Source organism: Furipterus horrens, unplaced genomic scaffold, assembly GCF_987537825.1.
Source record: "Furipterus horrens unplaced genomic scaffold, mFurHor1.1.pri manual_scaffold_2, whole genome shotgun sequence".
Lineage (NCBI taxonomy): Eukaryota > Metazoa > Chordata > Mammalia > Chiroptera > Furipteridae > Furipterus > Furipterus horrens.
Genome location: NW_028327172.1, coordinates 5,640,434 through 5,658,102, shown reverse-complemented (window position 1 = coordinate 5,658,102; position 17,669 = coordinate 5,640,434). Strand labels below are relative to the sequence as shown.

General features: G+C 52.5%; 1 protein-coding gene across 1 annotated transcript; it reads right to left on the bottom strand.

Annotated features, from left to right (window-relative positions):
- Positions 1–6,102: 6,102 nt before the first annotated feature.
- Positions 6,103–7,837, bottom strand: BATF2 (basic leucine zipper ATF-like transcription factor 2). The gene has a single exon (XM_090258964.1). The coding sequence runs from the start codon at positions 7,821–7,823 to the stop codon at positions 7,254–7,256; it is 570 nt and encodes a 189-aa protein (XP_090115090.1). The 5' UTR covers positions 7,824–7,837; the 3' UTR covers positions 6,103–7,253.
- Positions 7,838–17,669: the final 9,832 nt, after the last annotated feature.

Below are 17,669 nucleotides of genomic sequence, written 5' to 3'. Positions count from 1 at the left end.
CCAGAACGCACACTCAGATGCCCGGCGGGCTGGGGCTGGTGGCGGTCGGGGACCTCAGTTCCTCGTTGTCCACCCCTCTCCATAGGGCTGCTTGAGTGGACTCACAGCATGACAACTGGCTCCCCCCTTAAAACTAAACAGGACAATTTTAATTGTTTTAATGAAAGTCTGGCCTCAGAAAGGAATTCAAAATGTAGTTAACCATTTCTGCACAGAGATCTTCATTATGAGGTTGTTTACAGTGGTAAAAAATTGGAAACAGCCCAAGTGTTCAACAAGGAATGGCTGGCCACGTAAATGATGACAAGTCCATGAACTTGGCCTGTTACACAGCTACGAAAGTGACTGTTCTGTGGAGTCGGTAATGACATTAAAAGTGCCTCTGATATGTATGAAGAGAAAAGTTCAGGATACAAAGTTCATATACAATATGATGCTGTGTGAAGAAAATAATTCACAGAAAATGTGCTAAAGTGTTAACACTGCGGTTTTCTATGCTTTTAAATCTTTTCAATTTTGAAATAATTATAGATTCGCAAGAAATTGTAAAGGTAGTATAGAGAAGTCCTGTAGGCTTCCTTCACTTTCCTCTAATGATTACATCTTACATGATTTAGTACAACAGCGAAACCAGAAAGTCATCATTGCTCTAAGTGTTGTATAGCCCCATGTCATTTTAGCACGTGTATAGAGTTATGTCACCACCACATGCAAGGTAAAGAATGTCCCATCACCTCGAAAGTGCAACCCTTTATAACCATCCCCTCCCCCTACCATCTCTGCCTCATCTGTTCCCCATCTCTAGGATTTTATCATTTTGAGGATGTTACGTAAGTGGAATCATACAGCATGCGGCCTTTTGAGACTGGCTTTTTATTTTCCACTCAGTATAATGCACGCCCCTGAGTTCCATCCAAGTTATTATGTGTATCTATAATTCATCCCTTTTTATCGCTGAGTACTATTCAATGGTATGGATAAATCTTCCCCCTGCTTTTCAAGTTTCCTGCTCAATATGATATATTTCAATTCCTAGGAAAATGGAAAAATACTGGTGTATGGGGTGAGGGCAATGCAGAGAGAAGCGATTCATGCCTTCAAGGAAATAGTGTATTGATTTAAGTAACAGAATTTTAGCCTCAGAGTGCCCTTGGCAGGCACCTGGGCAAGTTCTTCATGTTGTAGGAGTACTCCTTGCAATATCCTGAAAGGTCATTGTGCTGTCTCTGTGCGGGTCCCTGCCCAGTGACAGGGAACTCGCTGCCAAGTAAAGCAGCTCATTAAATCGATATAAAATATGCCTTTTTTTCCAGAGTTTGGACATGACTGAGAGAAGATGTCCTGTCATAGGTAATTTTTACCCTACCTGGAGTCTCTTTCCTGTCCCTCAACCAGATCAATACAAGCACAAGACAGCGAGAAAAGCCTACAAGGGCTTGAGCAAGCTGTTGGTTACACTAGATAGATCTTGGACCAGCCTCTCTAGGGAGCTTTCAGTGTTCGCTGGCTTGGAAAAACAAGGTGCCACAGACATTTGAAAATGGAATGAAATTCTGCGTGAACACACACACAGATACCCGCAGTCCCCTAGATAGAGTCTCCTTTCTGCACGGTAGCAACGCCCCCAGAAGGCACTGAACCACTAACTTAGGGGGAAGGTCTGAGCCTCTCCTTAGTCTTGTCCCCTGTGTCAGACCCCCCCCCCCCCCCCAACGCTTCCTTTCCCTCCAGCCCTCCTTGAGGGCAGACTCTGATCTGTCCATGGTTCTGATTGTTAATGACTTCCACTTGGGGGGCAAGGCATGGGTTTTCTTTGTTGTTGTTGTTGTTTTAAGTATTTTATTTATTGCTTTTAGAGAAAGAGAGAACCAGAGAAACATGGATTTGTTGTTCCACTTACCTATGCATTCATGGACTGATTCTTGTGTGTGCCCTGACTGGAGATCGAACCTGCAACCTTGGCGTATCAGGATGATGCGCTAACCAACTGAGCTACCTGGCCAGAACCAGCATGGGTTTTCATTCCTTCCTTCCCAACAGCTAACCTTTATTGAGGCACTTACTATGTGTGATACGCTCCTTACGTTCACCCCCTTTTTACAATATCAAAGTATATCAGACACAACATAAAGAGCACAGATTATAAACATACAGCTCAATGCCTGGCATGTAGTGAATTCCTTCATGGAACCACCACAAAGGTCAAGAACAGAACAGAATCAGCCGCCCAGAAGGCCCCTCCTGTCCTCTTTTAGGTGCTGGCCTCCAAATGTAAACACAACCTTCACTTTTTTAACAGCATAGTGTTTTTTTCCTATTTTTAGACTTTATATAAAGGGATCATACAAACTGTCTCCTCTGTTGTGTCTGGTTTCTATAGCCTGACATTATGTTTGTGAAATGTATTCATATGGTTTCAAATGGTTGTAGTTTGAGCATCCTCTTTGCCTTGTAGCATTATCTTGTGTAAAATACTCCACAATTTACTCATTTTACTATTGACGGGGCATTTGGGTTGTTTTTGGTGCTCCGAAATAGGAGTACTGCTGATGTAAACATTCTTGTTCATGTTGTATGGTGAGCATATGTCTTTCTATTGTATATACTATATATACATGTATCTACAGATATATATACACCTATACACATATACATAGGGTAGATTGTGGGTAGGTACACTTTACAATTCTCATTTTTCAGGTGAGAAAACCGAGGCTTGAAAGTTGAGCCAGGCGGTGGAAGAGCTGGGACACGAACCCATTCCTGCCTGGCACTGGCGCTCAAGCTGTCTCACCACCATGCTTAATGCCTCCCAATGTGCGGGCTGTTTAAAAGTACCCGTGATGTGCCTGACTGGCGGCGCCACGGAGAGAGATTAAGAAGACAGGAAGGCTCAGTCACACAGGAAGAAAAATGGTAGATACTGGGGAAAGAAAGGCACAGGGGTGTAATGAGCCTGAGGAAAAGGGGGTCATTTTTATCTTGGAAGATCACAGGAGGCTTCCTGGAGGAAGAAGCATTTGAAGAGGAAGGACAGGGCCAGAGTCTGGGCATGCAGGAGTGGTGACGGAAGGAGGGCCAGGCTGAGAGGGCTCTGGGGGCGCGAGAAGAGGCCATCGTGGAGACACAGCTGTAAGAGCCCTTGGAGGCCTTCTCGCCTGCTCACCCACGTTTACATTGCTGGCCCCCAAATTTACATACCCAGTCTTGACCAGTCCCCTGACCTCCAAACTCTGTGTTCCAGGAGGATGGCTAACAGGCATCTCAAATTTAACATGGCCAACACAGTGTTCCTGATCCCCCGCCCGCCACACACACACTCCAAACTGCTCCTCTCCCAGCCTCCCTTGATCCTTGGCATGACCCACCACCCATGGCTCGGGCCCCAGACCACAGCAGCCTACGTCCTTCTTCTCTGTCCCCACAGCCAATCCACGAGCACATCCATCAGCTCTATCTGTAAAGCACATCCTGAATCTGATCTCTTCTTACCACCTCCCTGTGCCACCCTGGTCCTGGCCACCACCATCGCTCACCCCCTCGCTGCCCTCCCTGCCCCCATGGCCCCGGGACGCCAGGGCAGAAGCCTTCTTTGCCTCTTCCAGCTTCGGCTGGCTCCCAATGCTGCTGGGCGTGGGGCTGCCTAACTCCCATCTCTGCCTCTGTCTTCTCTTCCTATCATTGGTGCCCTCCTTTTACTGGTAATTGGATTTGGGGCTCACCTGGATAGTCCAGGATGACCTTAGCTTTAGGTCTTTAACTTAATTACATTTGCAAAGATACTTTTTTCAAATAAGGTCCCACTCACAGGTCCTGGGTGGACATATCTTTTAGGGAGCTACTGTTCAACCCACCACAGAGGTGAATACCGGGGGTGCAAACAGCTAAAAGAGTTTAAATTGAGTTTAAACTTGAGTCCTTCAGTGATTGATTACTTCTCAAAGCCTAGAAGGCCTCTGGCCTGCACATACTGGCTATTTCAGCACTGACGGTCCAAGCATGACTTCAGAGGTCATTGTGAGGAGGGAGCATCTATACTCTGCCTGCTGCAAGGCTAACTTGAGGCTGTGTATCTCGGGGGGGGGGGGGGAGAGAAGGGGGGGGTTGTTCAGTCCTAAACCTACCAGGTCCTCTCTGTTTCCTGCTGGGGACATTGCCACTGCTAAAGAGGGGACAAAGTTGTTTCCTTCTGAAAAATGTCCCCCTCAGCCCTGGCTGGGTGGCTCAGTTGGTTGGAGCGTTGTTTTGTAACCAAAAGGTTGCAGGTTCGATTCCCGGTGAGGGCACATACCTAGACTGCGGGTTTGATCCTTGGTCAGGGCACGTACAGGAGGCAACCAATCGATGTTTCTCTCTCACATCAATGTTCCTCTATATATATTTCAAATCAATAAACATATCCTCAGATGATTAAAAATATAGCCCCCTCAAAAAAAAAAAAAAGAAAGCCAACTGTTAGTGTTGGTGGCGAAAGGAAAAAGAGGGGACCCAGGTAAGTGCTGCTTCTTGCTCAGGATGGTAGGCAGCCTCTAAGGCGGGTGTCCCCTTGACGCCCCCTCCTGGCTTTTGTGCCCTCATGTAATCCTCTCTCCTGAGTGTGAGCTGGATCTAGCGACTGATAGAATGCAGGAAACGTGACAGGACGTCGCTTCTGAAATGAGGTTACAAAAAGATTATGGCTTCCGTATGGCGTACCTCTTCTTGCTCTCGGGCTTGCCTGCCCTGAGGGAAGCCGGCAGCCATGGGGAGCTGCCCCGCAGAGAGGCCCACGCAGCAGGGCACTAATATTGCCAGCCAGCCGCCTACGAGAACTGAGGTCCTCAGTCCAACAGCCCTCAAGGAATAGAATCCTGCCAACAGCCTTGTAAGTAAGCTTGGCAGTGGGCCTTCTGAGGCCAGCAGACAGCCGTGGGCCCGAGCCTGGAAGCAGATCCCCCACCCCACCCACCGTGGGGACCTGGGCTGGAGCCTCTGCACATCTCTGAGCCCGAGGCCCCAGCTAAGCCACGCTCAGAGTCCTGCCCCTGTGGGAGGGGAAGTGTTTGCTGTTAGAGCCCCTGAGTTTTGGAGGAATTTGTTAGGTAGCTGTATATACACGCAGGGTCTGTTTGACCACGTGGAAGGCTCCTGTGATAGGGATGGGCACGTTTACAAATCAGGGCTTGCTGGGTATTAGCACGTATACTTCAAAAACTGACAATACCTCCTCCCACTATTTCGATTCGGTTTATTTTTAAACAAGCAGAATATCAAGCTATAGTGACATTTGCACATTCTATTTTTTATGCTTAATACGTTGCAAGTATTTCTCACCTCATTAGACATTCTTCAGAGAATTCTTTGTTCTCAGTACGTCTTTAGTCATCATTAAATGAGGGTACCAATGTTAATTTAGTTACTCCCCTCTCTTACTTGTCTTGAACTTAAGGAAGGCTTCTACTTTCCTGGGTCATGTCTATCAGCCTGTGACTGCAAGGAGGGGATGGGAAGGCAGGAGGCAGGATTGCCTGTGGCCAAGTGCTCCTGATGCTGCCTCAAGTCTACTCCATTTCCTAGCTATGTGACCTTGAACTTATTACTTAACTCCCTGGCCTCAGTTTCCCCTTCTGCACAGTGGGAATAATAACCATACCTGCTTCACAGAGTTATCAGAAGAGTCACTGAATTAACTCAAGTAAAGCACGGCACAGTGCCTGACAGATTTTAAGGCATATAGACACAAGCCAGACCAAGGTATTCCCATCTGCCCCTCGAGTCCTGGTCCGTGGGCATTATACCAACTCCTGTTCCAGATTCCAGCCACCCTCTAAAGAACATCTTAGCTTCACTCCTGCCAATCTGCTCTCCCTGACCCTTCTGGTGACCCCAGCTCTGTTGCCATCCACAATCCTGTGACCATCACACCTACTCTTGCTGGGTGACCCTGGGCAAGTCCATTCCATCTCTGGGTCTCAGTTTCCTCATCTATAATGTGGGAGGGGAGTTAGATTAGGATGTCCATGAGAGATTGCCCACCTCTGAGATTCTAGACTATTCCCTCTTCTTCCAAAAGCCCTTTGTTTTCAATAGTACAGAGTACAAGCAGAGCTTCCCACAACTAGCCAAAGCAAAAGGAGTAAAAAACTTTATTTACAATAACAATGTGCCGAGACTTATGCTCAGCATCCTGGCGCGTGTCAAATACTAGCATAGTGTCTGCTTACAGAGTGTGTGAAAATCTGGGCGAAGAGCTGGATCTTCTCATCTCAAGCCCCTGACAGTGCTTGTCCTGAGTCTGAGTGAGAACCCCCCCTTGGAGCAGACACTGCAGCTGAGCTCTAGCCGGGCCCCAGCCAAAGAACAAGGAGGGGTGCTGATCAGAGGGTCCTGGAGGCTGCACAGGGACAGGGCAGTACTAAAGAAGACACGGGTCTTGCTACTGCCAGGTTCAGGTCCAGCACTTGCTTAAACACAGCCTTGCACCTGACCCTCCCATCATTCTTTCCTCCAGCATTTTGTCCCCTGGTTGGAGGTGGGGAGGGAGCTATTTGGGAATAGCCTGGAGAGCTGACCCCACAGAATCTCCCCAGGTGTTGGTAAGGCTATAGGCAACTCACCTGTAGAAACCCCAGGGGAGACTGTTCTAGGCTTCTCCCCAGTTCCCTTCCACAGTCTCAGTTTCTGGAACTGAAAACACTGTTAGAGGAAGAAAGCATCTGCTTCTAGGCTCCCGCCTGGTCTGTCCCCTCCCAGGCGTGGACTCTGGGCTGCCCCTAGTTAGGGCAAAGTTTCAGGGACTGCAGGGTTCTGTGGCCCTGGGAGTCACAAAGCAGAGGGAGAACTCCTCCCTGCTCCCAGCACTTAACTCTCTTCACACCAGCCCACAGCTTTTAGGACTTCAGTCCCTAAGTTACCTGGGCCAGGACCCTACCAGGAGAAGGAGGAATAGGTGGTGGCTTTTCAGGTCCCAAGAAAGGCCAGGTGACCTTGGACAAGTCACTTGGCTTCTCCACCCCTCTGTCTCCTTCTCTGAAAGAGTGGAGTGATGATCTGGATTGTGCAAAAAGGCCATGATGTTGAAATGAGACGGTGGTGGTAAGAGCTCCTGGTAGAATGGTGCGCACGTAGGAAGGATGGCTTCCTTTCCCTGGGGAAGTTCTGGGCCAGCTGGGCAGCCGAGAAGGGCAGCCTCCAGTGGCAATGGAAAAGGTACTTGTGTGCTAAGGCTGCCTCCCGAGCCCAGGAAGGGGCCAGGCCGGCTCCAGGGGGCCGGGTTAGAAGTGGACTTGAGCAGAGGAGAGCAGGGGGAAGGCCAGGAGGGGGTGGGGGCTGAGATCCACACCCAGCCCTGGCTGATCTGCTGCTGGGAGAGCAGGTTTGTCCATTTCCTGTAGGCAGGCTAGCCCCAGAGCAGTCGAGGGACTGCGGGGTGAGGACACCAGCTTCTCCCTCGTGAGGTGCTCTGGTTCAAGCGGCTGCTGAGGGGCAGGTTGGGCTGAGGAGCTGGGCAGGATGGCTTTGAGCTTGCAGGAAGGCCTCAATAGGCTGGAGCCAGAGGGCAAGGCAGATGGGCCAGGGCTGGGGGACAGGTGGGCAGGGAGTGCAGTCATCGCAGTAGGGCCAAGGGACAGTGAGGGCTGAGGGGACAGGAGGAAGCCAGGGGAACCATGAGGCTGCGGATCTGGAGAGAGTTTTTGCTGAGCCGAGGGAGAGGAGTCTGGGCTCTGGAACGGGCCCGGTGGCTGCTGGCAGCCATGTGGTCTGTGAGGTGTGGGGTCCAGGGGCTGCTTGGCCTGGCCCCAGCAGCCAGAGGACAGAGGAGCCAGGCAGGAGGCACAGTCCATGAGGCACAGGCGCTCGTGCGCGTGCAGAGTCTGCCTCCACCACGCCAGCTCCAGCTGCAGGTCCCGGATCTCCTTCTGCAGAGCGTGGTTGTGTTTCTCCAGGGACTCATGCTGCTGGAGGGAGGAGCAGGTGGGCAGGGAGGGGGTGTCAGCCAGCACTAGAGGCTCAGCATGAGCCCTGTTCACCTCCCCCATCACCAGCCCCTCGGGGATCTCCACTTAGGGAAAAGACACCGCCAGCATGCAAATGTCCAAGCTGGGGGCCCTGGGCTACTCTCTGGCCAGCCTCTACAACCACCACCATTCTACCTCCTACTGGGGCTCAGGTGTGCCTGCTCCCCATCCTCAATTCCCCAAGCCAGGGGTCTCTACCAGCCAGCAGCCTCCACTCAGCTGGGAGCTCCACCAGCCTCCTAACTGGGGCTCCCTGCAACCCACCCCATTTTCTTGGCCCAGGGGAACCATTGGGCAGCTGTATCATTAACCAAACGTTCTAAAGGTTCCCACAACTGCCTGTGTGTGGTGACCCCAGCTCACGCCTCCAGCTTTAACTCTCAAGTTCGCGTGTCCTCCCACTTCCTGTCCCTCAGACTGGACTCTGCTTCCTCATGACACTTCCTGTCCCCTCTGCCCGGACACTCTTGCAGCAATCCCCTCCCGGGGCTCATCCAGACAGAGACTTCTCACGGCAACCACAGCCCAGGCGTCCTGCCATCCTGGACGCCTCCGGGCTGCTCGGTGCCCTGCTGGACCTCCCCAGCGCCCAGGCACCATGGGGGGAGCCCAGATCCTGCTCTGCGGGGGGGGGGGGGGGGGGCAGCACTTGTCAGGGTCTGCCCTGCTGGGTTCTGAGAACCCATGGAGACAAAAACCAATGTGCAGTTCTAAACAGCCATGTATGATGACCACAGTTGTGGAAAAGGCAGAAAGAACTCTATTTCCACAGCTCAAGAGGCTGAACCACTTTCTTCGGTTCCCTCCCCCACGCCACCCCTTGGGGACACTCTTCAAAAGGAGAAGCTGCAAGGGCGTTTTACAAACAAATGTCGCTTAGGCCACGGACTCAAAATCCTAAGACATCAAAGCCACCAGCAGCCCCATCCCAGCCTGGTCTCTGCATGTGGAATGACATTTTTGAAATGTCATTAGGTCACCCTTCACCTAAATTCTCCAAAGGCTTCAAATCACCTCCGGAAACTGAGTCACTCACTCACTCACTCAATCACTCATTCATCCGTTTGCCACCTTTAGACTGCTCGAATGTCACCGACTCAGGGAGGGCATCCCCCTGTTGGCTTTCCATCACCCCCACTCCCTCCCCTCTCCCCCGCTTTAAATCATCTTCATAGCTCTATCACCATCTGGCGTCCCAGGCGCCTCAGAAACCATTTGTTTGTCTGCCTGGCTCCCCCATAAAAATATGAGCCCAGCTCTGGCTGCTGTGGCTCAGTGGATTCAGTGCTGGCCTGTGAACCAACGTGTCGCTGGTTCGATTCCCAGTCAGGGCATGTGCCCGGGTTGCAGGCCAGGTCCCCAGTTAGAGGTGCGCAAGAGGCAACCACACAGTGATGTTTCTCTCCCTCTCTTTCTCCCTCCCTTCCCCTCTCTCTAAAATAAATAAATAAGATATTTTTTTAAAAAAGTAGCCCAGGGAAGGGGAGGCTGGGCTTTTTTTTGTCTGCTGTGTTCACAGCAGTGTCTCTGATGCTTAGAAGCGTGCCTGTAACACAGGAGACACTAGGCCCAGCCTGGAAGGAAGGAAGGAAAGAACGCACAAAGCCCCACCCGTCACGCGCGTGTGGGTCCTCGCTCTCACGCCACCTATAGGGTGGGGTTCTGTCACGGCCACCCAGCGCAACTTCGTTTGCCTGCAGTGCCTTTTCTTACTTCCGTCCGTTTGGGAAACTCCTACTCTTCCTGCAGCGCCAGCTCGGGCTCCATCTCTGCCTCACCTTGATGCCGCTACCTGTCGTTCCCCCCGCCCATGCCCGCGTGTTTCTAATGCACTTTTATTCTGACTGTATTGTTCGCTCCACAGGGCATTACTGCGTCCCTTCCATTTGTCAGGCACTGGTCCAGGTGACAGGGAAACAGTGGGGAACAGAAGAGTTCCCTGCTGTCGTGTGGCGTACAGTCTGGTGAGGGAGACAAGCAAGGGACAGCATCCATGGAGGTCAGTGCTGACAAGAAAAATAAACCAGGGTAACAGGGAGAGGTCGCTTTAGAGATCTAGAAACGCTCCTCTGAGGAGGTGACATTTAAACCAAACAACTGGAAAGAAGTGAGACTCTAGCTGGACTGCTGTCTGAGGGTGGAGGGAACAGCAAGGGCGGAGGCCCTGAGGCTGGATGTGCCTGTCCAGGGACAGACCAGGGAGAACAGGGCGTGGATGTCAGGAGAGCAGGGCAGGCGGGTGGGGGTCAGTGCTGCAGGCGGCGTAGGGACTCTGGGTGCCGAGGGCTGTGAGTTCTAGACATCACTAGAGGGACTTATGTGTATGCCAGGTCCCGAGTCTCGCTCTCAGTATCCCCCCTAGAAAGGACCTAATTGCATCCTGCCTGTCCCCAGAGAGGAAGATGGGAACCTCCAAGGGCCGGTTACCATCCCAGGTCCAGAGGCCGGTGCGGGTGCAGCCCTCTCCTGACCCACTGGGCTCCTTTGCCTCCTTTGGCCTCCGCAAGGGTCCTGCCAGAGGGCAGGCGTTCTTGTCCCCGTTTTTGGATGGCGAAGGAAGTGACCTGCAGCTGAGTACCACGGCTGGGACTCTAAAGCCAGCGCTTCTGAACCCTGAACCAGAGTTTCTCACAGTGTGGTCCCTGCCACCTACATCGGAGGCAATGCGACTAGTCCCAGGGTGGCTCCTGGCCTCCTGAGGTGGGACCTGGGGGTGAGGGGGTGGGGCCGGGGGCGTGGCCGGGAACCCGCCTTTTAAGAGTGCCTCAACTGGCTCCTGGGCTGGATTCTCCCAGTTTGCCTCCACGTGTTGCCTCCTCTCCCTAGACCGGGGCACCTAGAGGGCAGGGCCGGCCATGGACCCACCTTCTGTCCCTGCAGCCCAGTGTGTACCTGGAATACGGTTTGCACTCCACACCTAGGAATTTCTAAATCTTAGCGGCAGAGCCCTTCCCTCCTCCCAAATTCAGCACCGGGGGAGCACCCGGCAGTGTAGTGGGGTCTGCTCCTAGGCGGATGGAGAAGAGGCAACGGGCCGGGTAAACGCAGGCAGAGGTCGGGAAGGGTGGAGTCCCCCACCTGGTGCAGGGCGTCCGCCTTGTCCGTGTGCTTCCGCCGGCTGCGCTGGGCAGATGCCCGGTTCTTCTGTTTCTTCTTCAGCTGCCTCTGGTGCTCCTCCGGGTCCTGCAGAGCACAAGCCAAGAGTTCAGGTCCTGGCAGCGGCTTGTGCCCTCCATCCTGGCCTCCTGGAAAGCCATGCCCTTCCCGAGTCAAGTCCCCGAACGTCCCCTTTCTCCCAGAAGCCGCCTCCAGCTCCCTCGGAGTCCACATACCCCACTGCAGGCTTGTCACGCCTCGTTGGAACGCCAGGCTCCCTCAACGTCAATGTCCTGCCCACATCCCACGTCGGGGGAGGATAAACGAGCAGCTGGGAGGATGGGATTTGAACCCGTACAGTTCTGGCTTCACACCCACACTTTATCAGCTAGGTCGCTCTGGGCAAGTCACTACTCCTCTGAACCCAGCGTCTTCCTCACTGTCGTAAAGCAGGCGGCCCAGGGCCAGCCCAGAGCCAGGGGTTAATAAAGGTCACCCTCCTATCGCTACTATTTCCACAACCAAGGCGGCTGATTTCCCTAGCTGTGAGCTCCACCATGAGGGCAGGGCCGGGGCCTGACTCGGTTCCCTGAGCAACTCAGCCCAAAGGTGATATTCACCTACTCAACAAATATTTGTTGAGCACCTACTGTGTGCCAGGCACTGAGCTAGGGGGACGCAGCAGTGAACAAAACAGGGAAAAATCCCTGCCCTCAAGTTGCTCAATTCTAGTGGGGCAGCAACCTAAAGTGAATGAATGATGTCTGCTCTGATGGAAGAGTGGACTCAAAGGTTGACAGCTATGACTGTTCCCTGCCCCCAGATGCCAGATTAGAGCGTCCATGATATTTAGATGAAATATTTAACCCAAATGCCCAGAGTTTGGAAGGTTAGGCAAGAAAGAATGTGGGAAGCCCCGCAGCCCAAGCTCCCATCGCACAGATCTCTCTGGGAGGTGTGTTCTGAGTGTAGGGAGCTCAGGTGAGACCCTGGCCTTCCTGTCAGAGGGTGCTGTGCTCCTAGGTCCGTGGCCATAGCAGGCTAGTTCCAAGTGCTGGGGCCGGGGGAGGCAAGAGACTGGGGCTTGGGGGAAAGACCCACAGCGAGAGAAGGGGCTGGCCTCTGGGTTCTGGGTCCTGGGAGTGGGGCAGGGCCTCCTAGGGGAGGGAGGAGAGGCTATTCTAAGGGCCGTGAGGGCAGAACAGGTGGGTTAGGGGAGAGCAGTACTCAGAGGCCACGTTCTAAACTGGAGGCTGGGTCTGCAATATGAGAGCTGGAAAGCCTGCATTCTGGTCCCTGGGGAAACCAAAACCCAGAGAGAGGAGCTGTGGAGCCCACTGTCACAGAGCCCATGTGTACAGAGCTGGGGCAAGGAGCTCTGACCACATTCTCCCCACCCAGGCACTGCGGACCCCCGGGGCCTATGCCCCCCCCCCCCCCCCCCCGAGTTCCCTGTACTCACCGACCCGGTCAGCAGCCCTTCGTCCCCGCAGAGGTGCATGGCTTAGGCAGTGGGGCAAATGCTCACACCTGGTTCAGGGTTTCCCTCAGCTGCTGTGACCTCCTAGTGCCCTCTGGGAACCTAAGGAAGTAGTGAGTCTTTAAATCACCAGTGACCACTCCACCCCCAGCAAGCCGAGTTTCAGTTTCTTCTAAAGCCACCGGCTGCTCAGAATCCCTGGCTCGGGTTGGCTCACGTGGCTGGAATTTCCTGACATGAATTGGCCTTCCGGTGGGGCCCCTTCTCTGGGAGGAGGACAGTGGAGGGTGGCCAGAGGAGGGGAGACCAAAGCCCAGGTGTGGGGAGGGTCTTCTCAGGGAGGGAGGGCAGGCTGCCGGAGACAGAGTCAGGAGAATGCAACAGGGGACTGAAGGCACATAAGGGATACGGGAGAGCCTCTGCGCTCTAGACTCGGAGGAGCCCAGGTTCACAGCCCGCCTCTGGCACACTGGAGCTGTGCAGCTTTGACAAGATGACTCAGCCTCTCTGAGCCTTATTTTCCTCAACTGTAAAGGGTGTTGGGGGGATGATACAAATACTCATTCACAAGCTTGATATAGAAACCACGCAAGATAACACAACCACCTCAAACCCTCTGAGACCAATGTTGAGGCAAAAATAATCAATGGCCCTTAAATAGGAGAACAGATGAATAAGTTATTGTGTTTTCATTCAACAGGCCATGCAGCAGTACAGAGAGCGGTGTCTCGCAGTCAGGAGCACAGCTTCCAAGCTATGCGACTCGGGTACATCATTTCACCTTTCTGTGCCACTGTTTCCAAATCTGTTAAGTGAGGATAAAAGTAATTTTGTTGTGAAGATTAAATGAGTTAGCCAGGTAAGGCACCTGCAGAGTAAGGGCTCAACAGCTACTCACAATTAATGCATGGAGGGAGATTCAAAGCCACACCTATCGTCATGCCTGTAAGTCCATAACGCCCCATTGTGTGACAGTAACAAGTGGCAACAAGACCTGAACAAGATAATATCTGTAAGGTTTAACAATATGGATATGCCAATATGTAATAAAAGTATAAAATATGCATGGGAATGTGATACACAATTCAGAGAGATGGACTGAGGGAGAATACGGGAACTTCAATTATGTCTCTGGTGTTTGGCTGCTTAAACTGTGGAAACAAAGTTCCATGTGATAATATTATCTACACTTTAGGGTATACCTGAAATGTGTCGTAATAAAAAATTCTATTAAAGACCTAGCAAACCCTGAAAGCCCAGACAAACCTGGGTGGGTGGGACTGGGCATGACAGCTGGGCCGGGCCCTTCTTGCTTGTGAGGGGCCTGGGTACAGAAGCTGAAGTGGGGCACCCCATGCAGTGAGGCTGCCCTATTTCTCTGAATTATTTTCGTTTCCCAGAAACCAGGAAGGCCGGGCATCTTGCCTGAGACAAGCACCCAAGGGGCTCATTAAATCAGTCCACAGAGGGATCTAGGGAGCCGCAGGCATGGTGTAATCAAGAGAAAACATCTGGGGGGGGGGGTGGTTAGGGCCTGAGTGTCCTCACCCCGGCCCCCAGCCCCCAGCGCCCAGCCCCAGACCTGGATCCCTGTCTCCCTCTCTCCAGACCTCTGCTTCGGGTGGGAGACAGTCAGCAGGCATACCTGTGGCCCCTCCCAGGAGGCCACAGCCCTGGAGGAAAACCAAAGAAGGCCGTGTTTATGGCTCGATATCCCTGAGGAGTGGCAGGGAGGGACTGACACAGAGGGGTAATGTTTAACTATGAATGGCTGTGCAAGGCTTCCCCACTGAGGTGGACCCTGTCCCAGGCTGGCAGAGCAGGTTTCAGGGACAGCCAATCAACTTCTCACTACAAGGTAAGGAAACTAATGCCTGAGAGGCAAGGCCATCCGGTGGGAGAGGGCAGAGCTAGAGGGAGGACATGCCTCTCTCCCTCAAGCGCTCGGTGCTCCCTCTGTGAACCAGGCGTGCGGAAGGGCCTGGTTCAGAGCCTGCAGCCTCAGTGAGTGAAGGGTCAGAGGCCTCCCAAAACATAGCTACAGAGTGAGCTCCTGGGCAGCAGGATCACTGCCTGTCTTTCTGAAGTATCCCCTGTGCCTCACACACTGCCTCCACATAATAGGTGCTCAATTAATGAATTCATGAATGAAAGTCCAGCAGGCAGCTTGCCACCCGGGAACCCCTAACGCTTCCTGGATGGGAAAAGAAACTTCTGCCTTACTCATTCCCACAGGACTTGCCCTGGGTTCCTGGGAGACTCTTCCTAACCAGCCTCCTCCTTTTACCACTGAGGAAACTGAAGCAGAGGAAGGGGACAGTCACACGGCTGGTTTGGGAGACGTTAGGATGTATTGATGCTCCATCCCAGTTCCTTCCCACACCTCCTGGAGTTGGAGATACCAGGGGTCTCCAGCTGTCCAGGGATGAAGACCCTCTTTCTACGTCCCCCTTCATGTGCACCCCTCATTGGAGGTCTGGTGTCTTCAGGGCATCTTGAAGGAACTTCAGACAATGAAGAGGAGAGAAAGAGGCCAGGTGGCTGCTGGAATGACTGAGGCTGGATATTGAAGTCCCACTTGCAACTGTGGATGGGCCTCATGGGAATTAGGCCACCGCTGGGACGAGTTTACAACCCAGCGGGGTGTGGGACACACACAAGGCACATGGACTGGCAGGCCAGGTGGCACACCTCCTGTTGGGGAGATCAGAGAAGTGGGCAGGTTCCATCCTGGACCTGGAACTTGATCTTGGGCCAGTCACTTAACTAAGCTCCTTCTGCCTCATCTGTAAAATGGGGATAATAATATAAGGATTTGATGAAGTAATGTATATTATGGGCTTAAAACAGTGCCTAGCACACAGTAAGTCACACAAACATCTGCCAAACTTTTAACAGAGGCGCTCAATACCTGATGAATTTTTTGTTCACATAACAATAGGCTTGCATTTTATTCATTATTATTATTAATTTCAAAGAAAAAAAAGTTGGAGTGCAAGGACAGGGATGAGATTTTTTTCCTAATGAAATACCGTTTTAATGAAAAAAAAAATGGTAATGACTATGTCCATGTGTAAGACGTAGTACTTAATATTTGATATAAGTTGCTCAACATTTTTCAAGCTCACAAAGAAGTCTCAATAAGAAATGGGAAATTAGGTGTTCTCTGGATTCTTTGTTTTATAAGGGATCTAACTCAAGGTTAAGTCATTGACAAGTCTAGAATGTTCCAGCTTCAGGCATGGCTGGATCATGCTGCCCAAACAATGTCAGAAGGGGTCTGTGTGACACTCCTGCTCTGCTCTGGGCTGGCTATATCCTCAGGCAGGGACCACTCGTGGTAGTAAGATGGCCACCAGAAACACCAGCTTAGCTGCCCCAGGGTGGGGGTGCATGTTCTCACCCCTTACTATGTTCCCAACAGTTCCAACAAAAGTCCCAGGTCTGGCTCTCCTTGGTCCGACTTGAGTCATGTGGCTAATTCCTGACATGAGTCACTATGTCCAGGAGATAAAAGGTAAGAAGGGCAAGGCTGGGTCCCAGGCCCTTCCTGAGCCTGGGGAATAGGATGAGCCCTGTCTTAACCAGAGGGACTATGGGTGAGGAAGAGCCAACTTCCAAAGGACACCAAGTGTTACTGGTGGGAGGAGAGGGAACACATTGCTGGCCCAGATCCTGATATGAGTAAGCTGCTGTGCAGAGGCACACCCCTCAGCTGAGTCACATCCCCAGATGGGACAAGCTCAATGAATGCTTGTGTCTCGGACACCAAGACCAGCGCTCCCTCGTTTCATTGCTTCACAGGGACCTGTGGGTGGGAAAGCAAAGTCTTGCTGAGGGGACAATGCTAGGTGAGCAGGGACTGGGGGCAGTGACATTGTGGGGACTCCCCAGGGCATTAGAGAGGAAAGGACTGACTCACTTGGGCACAGTACCTCGTGAGTGCTCACTAAAGCCAGAACCTGCGGGCAGCCAGGCTTCCCAGGAACCGGGTGACTTCACCGGGGCTCTCTGATGCCATCACAGCCCGGTCCCTAGCAAGTTTGCACAGTTCCCCCTCCCAGTCCTGCAGGGCCTTCGGCCTCCTCCAAAGCTCTGTGCTTCTGATCCTCTGCCATTCCTTTAACACAGCAGTCCCCTACCTTTTTGGCACTCAGAGACCGGTTTAGTGGAAGACAATCTTTCGTGGAAGATGGGCGGTGGGGGTGGGGGGAACGGGAGGCGGAGCTCAGCCGGTAATGCTGGAGAAGCTTCTCTGGCTCCCCGCTCACCTCCTGCTGTGCAGCCAGGTCCTAACAGGTCACTGGGTCACGGACAGGCACTGATCCAGGCACAGGGATTGGGGACTCCTGCTTTAACATACACCTTTCCAGGAAGCCGACTCAAACTTTTGGAAGTGGGCAGGGAGCATAAATAATAAACAGACAAGCGCCGAACAGTCCTGAGCCTCCTGGGGCTTTGCAGGATGTGGTAGTGGTGACCACAGCTCCTGGGTTTTCCCACGTGGTCCAGGTCCCAGATAGGCTTGAGTTCAAATCCCTGCTTTGCCACTTCTAGTGCGGATGGAGGGATAATAAATTAAGGGAGTTCTATTGGCTGGTAGAAGGCCTTACATGTCATGGCAAAATATAAAGCAAAATAAAGGATTTGGGGAATGCGGGTGGGGCATTAAGTGGTTTCAAATTTAAATAGGGTCATCAGCCTCATTGAGAGATTGGAACAATATACTTTTTTGAGGCATTGGAACTTGAGCAAAGTGCTGAAGTCGGGGAGGTGACAGGGAGGTATGGCTTAGGGGCTGTGGGAATGCCTGGCGGGCTGGAGGGTTGATAAGGGGACAGGGAAGAGAAGGCGATCAGGACAGAGAACAGAGAGGGCCACTCACTTGGGGCCTCACCAGCTCCGGGAGATCTCAGGCTCTAACTCTGAAGGATACAGGGGACATAGTGGACAGGGCTTTGAGCACAGGGGGGACAAGATCTGAGCACCGGTTACAAAAGTCTTGGGAAAGGGGGACAGGGAACCCGGTTGAGAGGCTGTTACAGCCATCTGGGTGAGTGGAGCTCCTAGCTCATGTGTCAGGTGGCGATAACAGG

What these genes read in the sequence shown, in the direction of transcription:
- BATF2 (XM_090258964.1), bottom strand. Translation starts at nt 7,823, where the DNA reads ATGGACTGTGCCTCCTGCCTGGCTCCTCTGTCCTCTGGCTGCTGGGGC.